General features: G+C 38.9%; 2 protein-coding genes across 2 annotated transcripts; both read right to left on the bottom strand.

Moving 5' to 3' along the window:
* Positions 1-1,333: 1,333 nt before the first annotated feature.
* LOC116552845 (keratin-associated protein 3-3) lies at positions 1,334-2,084 on the bottom strand. The gene has a single exon (XM_032279730.1). It carries the CDS (start codon positions 1,999-2,001, stop codon positions 1,702-1,704), a length of 300 nt encoding a protein of 99 aa, XP_032135621.1. The 5' UTR covers positions 2,002-2,084; the 3' UTR covers positions 1,334-1,701.
* Positions 2,085-6,305: 4,221 nt separating this feature from the next.
* On the bottom strand, positions 6,306-7,024 carry LOC116552844 (keratin-associated protein 3-3-like). Its single transcript, XM_032279729.1, has one exon. The coding sequence runs from the start codon at positions 6,983-6,985 to the stop codon at positions 6,674-6,676; it is 312 nt and encodes a 103-aa protein (XP_032135620.1). The 5' UTR covers positions 6,986-7,024; the 3' UTR covers positions 6,306-6,673.
* Positions 7,025-11,177: the final 4,153 nt, after the last annotated feature.

Genomic DNA, 11,177 nt, shown 5'->3' with positions numbered 1-11,177 from the left:
ATATGTCTAGGTGGTGTGTGTGTGTGTGTGTGTGTGTGTGTGTGTGTAATTAGTAGCAATTATCCTGCTAAGAGTTTGTTGAGATTCTTGAATGGGTTAGTAAAATATGTCATCAAATTTGGAAATTTTGCCTTTTATTTCCTCCCAAATGTTTATTTCCTATTTTTTTTTGACTCCTCTCATTCTGAGACTCCAATTTCATGTTTGTTTCACCACTTGATACTTTCCCACAGGCTTCTTAGATTCTTTAATTTTTTTTTTCCAATTCTTTTTTTCTACCCTGGCGAGGCAGGAACCTCAACGTCTGTTAATAGTGAATGACTTCTGGTATCTCCATTCCGCTTCTAATCACCCAGCAGCCACTCTTTGCTATGCCTGATGGAATTTCCGCCAGCGTATATGCAACTGCGCTTTCTGCAAGTACTTGAGAACTTTTACACTGTCTTCTGCACATGCCTACATATTTCTTCTTCTTCTCCAGAATAGCTTTCCAAACTCCTCACTTAGACACAGCCACTCGTGTCTCAAACTTGACATGTCTAGGGCAAGCAGAACAGAGTACTTCCATCTCGAATTCTCTCCTTCTTCTCTGCTCCTAGGCTCGATTGATGACATAACTCCACTGTCTAGTCTTTCTTTGACATTTTCTTTTCCTCCCTAGCCCTTTGATGACTAGCTGCAGCCAATTCCTCCTTGACTATGTCTTTCCCACTTCACCCCCATGACAACCGTCTTCAGTGTTCTCAATTTCATGATGTCACAGAACTTTACTAATACTGCTGGTAGAACACATCATATTTTTCGTTATAACATAGCAATAGGCATGGGATAAATAATTATTAACTGTAGGAAGAAACAAATGGATGCTGTGTTTGTGTTTGCTTCACTTGCCAGATGGTTAGCTTATTTTTGGCATACAATAAAACACAGGACATGCAATAGACATTTAATAAATTTTAGTTGAATAAATACTTACATGATTATATTATAATTTCTTTATAAATAGATCATGTCATCTGGATTCGTTTATATATTTTGTCATAGTTGGTGTTTGGGTAATGTTCAGTATTTCTCAACTTGCCTGAAACCATTTTTTGGGAGGACAAGTCAGGAAAAGTCTACTTTCAAATATGCCGATGTACTAGGCCATCTTATATGCAAGGACGTTTAATTTTCTTAGAACGACAAGAACCGCAAAATTACGAAATTTTTGTCCATACTGCCACCATTTTCAGTTTCACGTTTCCAGTTTTTCTTAAAATGCCGATGCTCAACGTGAAGAAACATATTTAATGAAATAACAGAAATAAACAGAAGTAATTGTAGACATTTGTGCTATGCCAGAAATGTAACGTTTATTAGGATAATCATGAAGAACTTCCTTAATTTTCAGAAAGATATGACCCCCGACTGGAAACAGAATTCCCGAAGCACCCACAGAAAGAGACACTTTAATATGAAGGAATCGAACAGCTTCAGGAAGCTGTTGGCACCCACCTATTCAAACTGCAGTTGGCTATAGCTAAATGGTCACTGAAAATTTCTTGGTCTCTTTTTTTTTGCAGGGGGTGATTGTGATAGTACCATCCTTGTCCCCATTTCTTAAGCAGAGTAAATTAGTTGCAGGTACTAAGCTAGGTGAACTCTAAAGCTTCTAGGTTGACTTTTTCAATCTCAGGCACGGAGCAAAGTAGCCATCCATCAGCAGCAGCTTCTTGGGAGGCAGGGATCACAGCAGGGCTGAGTGAAGGTGGTGAGGTTGAGGGTCTCCAGGTTTGGAGTTGGCTGGCAGGAGTTGAGCAGGAAGCAGGTGGGCACACAGGGCTGAGGAATGTGGCAGGGTGGGGGACAGTTGTCACAGCAGGTGGGCTCCAGTAACCAAACTGTGTGTGGGCAGGTGCTGGGCAGGCAGACTCCGCAGCGGCAGGATTTGTCGAAGGAGCAGATAGTGGTGGCCGGCCCGGTGGGGACACTGCAGCCGTAGGGGACACAGCAATCCATGGTGATGGGTGTCTGTGGTATTTATGGGTTTGGTTGAAAAGAAAGAAGAGGCTTCTGAGGTCTGAATGTCTCTCCTTTCTCTGGGGCTCTTATATACCCTCTCCACTGGGAGTTGGTCCAGTCAAGAGGCTTCTTTCCTGGTCCTTGTTTATGTTAGTGTACTCATTATTCTTTAATTTGTTTGACATTCAGACTCCGTAAAGAGTCCCCATTTTCCTAATTAACTTTTATTTGAGTTCATTGCTAAATCTGAACTGATTACTCTTGCTGTTTGTCACTGGAACACAAGCTTTATGAGGTATCACCAAAGCCTTCTGTTATTATATTTTCAACACCAGCCCTGCTGGGGAATACTGCATGACAGTGGGTCTGTGATATGTGGGTCTGCTCTCCAGTGCTGCTGGATTTTTAATCTTTCACTTTATTCCAATTTGTCTGATAAAGTATTCTTGTTTTAAAAAGTTGAGCTTAACTTTACTTTCTTTTATCTTTGAGGCCTTTGAAGATCCAAATTACATGAATGTGGAGAAATATGCTATTGAGAAATATGGAAAAACTTTAAAAAACACTTATTCTAGTTTTTACTATAAAATATTTTGTATACATTTATTATTATATTACTCGAATCATATAGGTTCTGAAACTTGCCTTTGTGTATATGTATATATATAATTATATTTTAAAGGATATTTGATAGTGTTACTTTCAATACTTTCTAGTATTTTTTAATTGCACTTCTAAGTTACTTTAAAATTTTGTATTATTATTCATTGAGGTCATTTTCAACTTTTCTCTACAATAATTGTGGCAATAGAGAGCACCTCTGCATATACATCTTTGTGTATTTTTTTTATTATTTCAGAAACAGAATTAATTATTTGGTAGAATTATAGGGACAAATGTTAATTCTCAGTATTTTTAAGACCTTTCATATTATTTCCATACTGCTCTTCAGAATGGTTCTATTTACCTATTTTTTTTTCAAGTTATCTATTTCCACCAGGTGTGTTTGATTAAGAATTTGCATGGGGAGAAATGCCAGATATAGGTGATGGGGAGAAAGGCAGCAAATTGCATTGCTATGTATGTACCTGTGCAACAATCTTGCATGTTCTTCACATGTACTCCAAAACCTAAAATGCAATTTTATGTATATATATATATATATATATATATATGAATTCCCATTTCCTATATTTTTGATAGATATTTTATTTTAAAGGTGTTTTCCAATTTCATAGGTGAAAAACAAAATTTTGTGGTTGTTGTGTTTGTATTTCTTTTATACTCAGTTAGATTGAAACATTCTTTCGTGTGCATACTGGTCATTTATCTTCTATTGCGAGCTGGCTTGCTTAGTTCCTTCACTGTTAATTGTGGGCAAGCTGAATGTTTAGCTTCTGTCTATATAGACTAAATAAAATAAGAATACAAAACTAAAATTCAATTAAAATTGTTACCAAAGGAAACTTACAACCCTGAGCTAGATTAATCTGTTGACATTTGATTTCGTGCTCTCTCTCTCCCTTTCTCTCCCTCTCTCTTTCTTTTTTTACAAGGTGTTGCATTTTTTTCCTGAAATCAAATGTAGCTGTAGGAGGAAAGACCTGGATTCTAGTACCAGTATGCTATTTAGACTTCAGGCATAGTTCAGTGTTTAAGAGGGAGCACAACGTGGGCTTGTGGCCAATATCATTTATACACCTCAAATCATTTCCCCTCAGCTTGGTCTCATGTGTCCTGCAAGCCATGGTTCTTCTCATGTTCTCCCTACCTCCTCCTTTAGGCACACCTGTAGACCTGGGCGCAGCAGTGTGCATGTTTGTATTGTTATATCCGAGCGAGTTTAAACAGAAGTGCCACGCTCTGAGTTTGTTGAGAGTCCACTTTTAATGGCCGGCATCCGAGAGTCAGCTAGAGCTCAAACGTCTCGGCCCAAAACAAAGGGCAGTCAACATTTTATATCAGTTCAGGGTCAGGGGACAGCAAGCGGATTATTACAGAAGCAGAAGGAGCAGGTTAGAGGAAGGCGGGGGGTGCCTAACAACAAAATTCTATTTAAAGTTGTTTTTTACTCAGGATGTCGGGTAGGCACTTACACAGTTGCAGGTACAGGTTGTATGGGCCAGTGGGCCCTGTTTCTTAGAAAGTTGGTTACAAAGATGTGAGGTGTCTCAGACCACAAGCTCTCGAACAGAATGCCCTACATAGCTCAGGATGGGCAAAATGGAATTGGCAGGATTGTTCAAAATGTATTTATCATAGCCAAGCTAGGGCATTTCAGTATGTTTTGGGAATGGGGATATGTAGTCAAGAGGACCACGTGAGGAGTTGGAACAGCCATTGACTGTTCCCAGTGCTGCTGGTTATCTTCCTTGTTTTTCTCTGCAAAATCAGGTTAATAACATGTATATTCCTCCACTCAGAAAATTATTTTGAGGCTCACATGTAATGAAAAGGGTGAAAGTTCATGAACAACCCTGTAGTGCTATGCAAAAATCAATTATTATCATTATTGAAGTAAATTACAGATCAAATTCAAGGCAAGGTAAAGATAAAAGAAACGTCAAAAGAAGAGAAGAAAAAGAGATGAAGGGAAGTAAGAGAGCAACCTTATAAGAAAGGGCAAACACATATATTAAAAGTTTATACAAATAAATAAATAATCACATTCGTTAGAAAAAGTGGTTGGCATATAAACTAACTTAAAAATTTGAAAAGGTTTCTATAGCTTTGCTTGAAAGAGAGAATTCATGATATCTACTGGTTCATGGACTTTCCCCAGGTTTATCTTTGTATGAATACCTGCCAAAGTGTGCACCATTTTACTTAGGACTGATTAGTATTTCACTTGTTATTTTAAAAATAATTAAACAGACATTTTCTGAGCAGTTACTATGTGCCAGTCACTGTGACAGGTGTTGGATATACAGCAATAAACAAAATAGACATCATCCTTGACCTCATGAAGTTTATAGTCTGGTGGAAGAATTTTTCATACACATAACATATTATTATAAATTGCAGCTGTTATACATTAAAATAGGAAGGACAAAGACTGGGTTCTAAGGGAAAAAGACAAAAATAAAAGAAAAAAAATTATTTTGAGGGAAACATTACAAAGGAAACATGGCTTGCAGACCCTCAGGATTAGAATTCATGGCAGAAAGCTATCAGCTTCTAACCCGGGATACAACAATACTTTGAGTTCCCCATAAAAGCTTAGAGAAATTGTTACTGTTTACTCAGCACATTATGTTTCTCTAATCATAAATAAGACAAAGTTACAAATTAGCAACAGTTGTAATGTAACAAGTTTATTATAACAAGCTCATCTCTTTTATTGTGGAGACTTTCAGTACTTTATTAAAATGTATTTTCTCTGCAGTGGTCTAGGAGACCTGGGAATTACTCTCCCTTGTTTATAAGGGATGATACTGAGTCATAGAGAGGTGAGATGATTTGCCTCAGATGGTTTGGGAGCCGATGTGTTAAAAACTAAATATAGGACCTATTGGCCTTGAGCTACCTTTTATGTGGTTAAAAATGGAAGTTTAAACTATGTGTCAGAAATACTAAGCATTTTATTTTTAAAAACAAAGGATTTTTTTTTTTTGTTAAACTAATGTAGGAAAAACATGGTGATCCTTGATGATATGGTAGATTTTTGGAGTGCTAAAAATCTACACACGGACACACACACACACACACACACCCCCAAGAAGTTTTCCAGTTTTAACTACATCTTTCTATAGTCAATAGAGAGATCTGGGACAGTGAAGACATAAGTCAAAGATTAATAATGAAAAGAGACAATTTGAAGTGCAACACGATTATAACAGTCTCTTGCTTCAAATCTTCCATTGCTTCAAAGTTTCAGTCCAAACCCCTTTGCTTTGGGGAATCCCTCGTGTCCAGGTCTTAGTATTTCTGTCTTCTCTGCCTCACCCTCTTCAATGCATTGTTCATTCAGTCATTCCCAACTACCTCCTGTGGCTTAAAAACACCCACCTCTCAGCTGCCTCCGTGATTTATGAAGCTGCTGTTCTGTATGGAACAACGGTTCCCTTCTAATGCTGAGTGACTCTGCAGTGACTGGGAGGTGAGCAGCATGTCAGGCTAGCATACAGGAAGAATAACTACCTTCTAATGCTGAGTGATTCTGCAGTGCCTGGGAGGTGAGCAGCATGTCAGGCTAGCCTACAGGAAGAATAACTAAAACCTAGATTTGGTGACTAGTTTCAGAGGTGAGGAGCAGTTATGGAAGAAATATACCCAAAACTAACATAAACAAAGGACACATCTTGCCAGAGAAATAAAGTTTATTTGAAAACCTGCCAAGAAATTCTTTTGCTTCTATGAAAATACCCAATACAAGAAATAAGAGCCAAGAAGAAATGTGACCAAGAACATGTATTCTGAGGTCTTAAAGACTGAAACGGTATTTTGCTAATAAAACACATTCACCTGCCTACATGAACCAAATGGTCATTCAGCTAAATAACCATAAAAATTATTGGGTTATTTTCTCTCCATTAAAACCAAAGGTAAGTTCTTCCTATCTAGGCCATCTGGTCTACTTAAACATCTGGTAAATTACTGAGGCAAGTGAATACGGAAGAGACAGCTTCTGGGTTCTTCATTCTCAGGCACTGAGCAAAGTAGCCATCCATCAGCAGCAGCTTCTTGGGAGGCAGGGCTCACAGCTGGGCTGAGTGAAGGTGGTGAGGTTGAGGGTCTCCAGGTTTGGAGTTGGCTGGCAGGAGTTGAGCAGGAAGCAGGTGGGCACGCAGGGTTGAGGAATGTGGCAGGGTGGGGGACAGCTGTCACAGCAGGTGGGCTCCAGTAGCCAAACTGTGTGTGGGCAGGTGCTGGGCAGGCAGACTCCGCAGCGGCAAGATTTGTCGAAGGAGCAGATAGTGGTGGCCGGCCCGGTGGGGACACTGCAGCCGTAGGGGACACAGCAGTCCATGGCGATGGGCATCTGGTTGGCTTTCAGCTTCTTAGACAGATGAGGTTTCTGATGTACAAATGAATCCTCTCTTGTTAGGGCTTTTATATACCCTCTCCACTGGGCGTTGGTCCAACTGGAGAGCTTCCTGTTTTGTTTACGGCACCCTTTTCCACTAAGATTCTCTAATCAGTTTGGCATTTACATGTATGTCCATTAAGAGTTCCCGCTCTTATTAAGTTAATCATAGTTTTGACTCATTGGCTTGTCATTTTTGTCACAAGATCATCACATTTTGTCTCCACAGGTTTCTGGCATGCCAAACCTTACGTGACTTTTGAGGTTATCAATCCAAGTGATAATTCAGCTGTAATTTTGGAGGCTAAACTCTTCTTGTTTTTCCCTCTTACTTTAAAATACTGTGAATAACATAATGTGATTTCTAATTACTAATTTCAGAATGAGAAATGCAAATGATTAATGGGACTATTTTCAACTCAATAAAGTCAACAAGAATATGACTGTTTACAGATAAATGTTTCCTATGACTACAGGCATCTCTGAAATGTTTACATTATTTGTTAATATTGTAATTTAGGTTCTGCTGAGCAAGCAAAGTAACAGAATGGTACAGGACGTAACCCCTTTTTATTATTTTTAATAAATTCGTAGTGAATTTCTCAAGGTTGTATTATTCTATGGATTGTTTTCTCTAAGAGTCTCTATTCTCAAAGTTATGCCTATCTTGTGGTGAAACAAAGTATAAATTCACTGGAAGGAAGGAAGGATCCACATAGTGGTTATTCTTTGTTGAATGTACCATTTGAAAAACCATCTCAGCCTTGATTCATTTGCACATGAATGGTGTACATACTTTAAAATAAGATGAAATAGGAATTAAAAGGAGAAATCATAAGAGTCACAGAACAACAATGGATTTTGGTAGGAGATCTGACCCAATGCAATTTAGAACTATGACATTCATAAAAATCACTTTTTCACTAACTTATTCCCTAAGCATGTTTATTTGTTTTCACATCTTGGGTCTTGAACTAGATTGAAATTCCTTTGTGGTATGCCTTAAACAACATTCTTTACTTCAGTCAGCCAGAAATTGAGCTAGATAATCTGAAATGTGTACTGTTCTATGATTCCAACATCTTCCCATACCTCTCCATGATCAGCACAAATCCATTCAGATAGTATTATATAATTTAAATTACATAATTGTTGCATGGCAATTTGATTGTTGAATAAACAGAAAGCAAAGATTCTTGTTGGGTTGTTTCTGAGGGGACATTACCAAAAACCAGTATGATCTGTTTGAAAGAGAAGTTCACTAAAATCAGTGAAAAATATCAAATGTTATTGGTATAAACCTTATATGTTACATGTTAAAACAACCAGTTTATCTTTTTTTTAACAACAACAAAAAATATGGTACATATATGCCATGGAATACTATGCAGCCATAAAAAGGAAGGAGATCCTGTCCTTTGAAGAAACATGGATGAAGCTGAAGGCTATTATCCTTAGCAAACTAATGCAGAAACAGAAAACCAAATATGGCATGTTCTCACTTACAAGTGATAGCTAAATCATGAGAATATGTGGACACATAGAGGGGATTAACAGATGCTGGAACCTATGAGAGGGTGGAGAATGGAAGGAGGGAGAGGATCAGGAAAAATAATAGGCACTAGACTTAATACCTGGGTGATGAAATAATCTGTACAACAAACCTCCATGACACAAGTTTACCTGTGTAACAAACCTGCACATGTACCCCTGAACTTAAAAATTAAAAACAAAAAAACAGAAAACAACCTTCAAATCATATTTATTAGCAGGAATTTACAACAAATGCCAAGGGTGTTGAGCATCATACTGTTACCAGATGGTGCCATGCAGTTCCAGGCTTTTGGTGTCCCAGACAAAGAATTGGAGGAGACACACAGAGCAAAACAAAGCAGCAAATCGTATTGAGGACAGTATTACACTCTCAGAGTGGGAGAGCGGACTGACCTCTACGAGATTAGATTAGCACCAGCTTGGCGCAGTTTGGGTCTGCATGTGTGTTTCTCTTCCCAAGGCTGCCTAATCTCTAGCCAGTGGCCTCCTCTTTGATTGACAGGCTCGTTGTTTAGTTACTTTGGCCCCTGTGTGCTTGCACGTCATCTCCAGCCCATAATTTCAGTGCATGCATGATATGCAGTCCATATACATAAGCTTTAATGAGCTGATTTTCATACAGGGTCATCATGCCTATTCCTGAAGAGTTGCCCCTTACTGGTTTGGTCCCTTATCCTGCCGGTCATGGGGGACTTACTTGCTTCTCTATCTTACTTTTTGTTTTGGCTGTTTAACATCTGCCCCCCACTTTTCTTTTTTTAATAGGTTCTCACTCTGTCACCCCGTCTGGAGCACAATGGCGTGATCTCGGCTCACTGCAGCCTCCTCCTCCTGGGTTCAAATGATTCTCCTGCCTCAGACTCCTGAGTAGGTGGGATTACAGGTGTCCGCCACTATGACCAGCTAATTTTTGTAGAGAGGGCAGTTTCACCTTGTTGGCCAGGCTGGTCTCGAACTCCTGACCTCAAGTGATCCATCTGCCTTGGCCTCCCAAAGTGCCAGGATTAGGACTGAGCCACTGTACCTGGCCTAACTTCTGCTTCTTATCTTGCTTGTTGCTTATCTGCCCCTTCACCTTGCTTCTGCTCTCTGTTTTAATTCACTCTGCCCTTTATCCAAGTTTTAATTCCCTTTGCTATTCTGCTGCCTCAATTCTTACCTACACTTTACCACTGAAGAACAGAGAAACAAATTCAAGTGGCCTTCTCAGTATAGTATAAAATTAAAAGTTAATCAACTGGTATTGAAATCATCAAGGAAATGTTTAATGTTTACTTACTCTTGACTTACCAGTCTCTCTCATCTGTAGTAAGTCAGTGGCTTTGCAAGTAGGATATATGAAGTAGACACTCTCCCATTCTCTGTGTTTTCTCTGACTTCTCTTTTAAAACTTATCTTGAAATATTATATAGATTCTGGAGATCCACGTACAACATGGTGACTCTAGTGAATAACAATATACTGCATTTTTGGAAAATGCTGAGAGAATGGATTAAGTGTTCTCATCACAAAAATGATTGACTATGTGAGGTCGTGTGTGTGTTAACCATGCAGCACATCACATAAAGTGAAGGTTGGAGTCTCCTAGGTACTTTACTCTCTGTGACCTTGTTCATGCTATTTCTTTAGCTTAAAGTGTCCTTTCCAGTTCTCCACTTTCCAAACCCTGTTGATTCCTCAAGATTCAGCCAAGCATCCCCTTCATAAAGAAACTTTAGGTGATTCTTCTAAATGTTTTCATCCTTTTCTCTGCTCTTATAAAATTTGCTGCCTATTCTTCCCTTTCAACCTCATTTCTTTCTGCTGTATTTTATAGTTTGTCACTTAAATTTGTTTTCCTCACTCCAATGCAAGGCCCTTGGAAGTGGTCATCGTATCTTAGTCTTGTTTGCCTCTCTCATGCACCTAGGATGATGCCTGAAACATGGTAGGCGTTTGATAAATATTTATTGAATTGGATTAAATTACAGAGTAGAATTAAAAAGATATTTTTTATTTTTATTTTTATTTTTATTTTATTTTTTATTTTTTTTTTGAGACGGAGTTTCGCTCTTGTTACCCAGGCTGGAGTGCAATGGCGCGATCTCGGCTCACCGCAACCTCCGCCTCCTGGGTTCAGGCAATTCTCCTGCCTCAGCCTCCTGAGTAGCTGGGATTACAGGCACGCGCCACCATGCCCAGCCAATTTTTTGTAGTTTTTAGTAGAGACGGGGTTTCACCATGTTGACCAGGATGGTCTCGATCTCTTGACCTCGTGATCCACCCGCCTCGGCCTCCCAAAGTGCTAGGATTACAGGCGTGAGCCACCGCGCCCGGCTATTTTTTATTTTTATAATGACCTTCTGTAATAGTAACCCTACATGTAAGGAGAGTGGTTCATTTTTTGTGTGAATTGCTTTACAGTTGTCAAAACATTTTTAAATTCAAAGATTTACCTAAATGAGATGGTGAAAAAATAGGGCTTAGCTCAATCTTTGAGGTCCTTTCTGTGAGCATATTGATCTCAAATTGCCAGTTTCCCTGCCTCTTTAAGGACACGTGAGTTTATTTAGAGGCAGGGGAAAAAATAAAAATCAAAGGCAGGTGCTGAGCT

This window comes from Sapajus apella, unplaced genomic scaffold (assembly GCF_009761245.1).
Source record: "Sapajus apella isolate SASKATOON/1434 unplaced genomic scaffold, GSC_monkey_1.0 scaffold12, whole genome shotgun sequence".
In the NCBI taxonomy this organism is placed as follows: Eukaryota; Metazoa; Chordata; class Mammalia; order Primates; family Cebidae; genus Sapajus; species Sapajus apella.
This window is presented reverse-complemented; position numbering and strand designations above follow the sequence as displayed.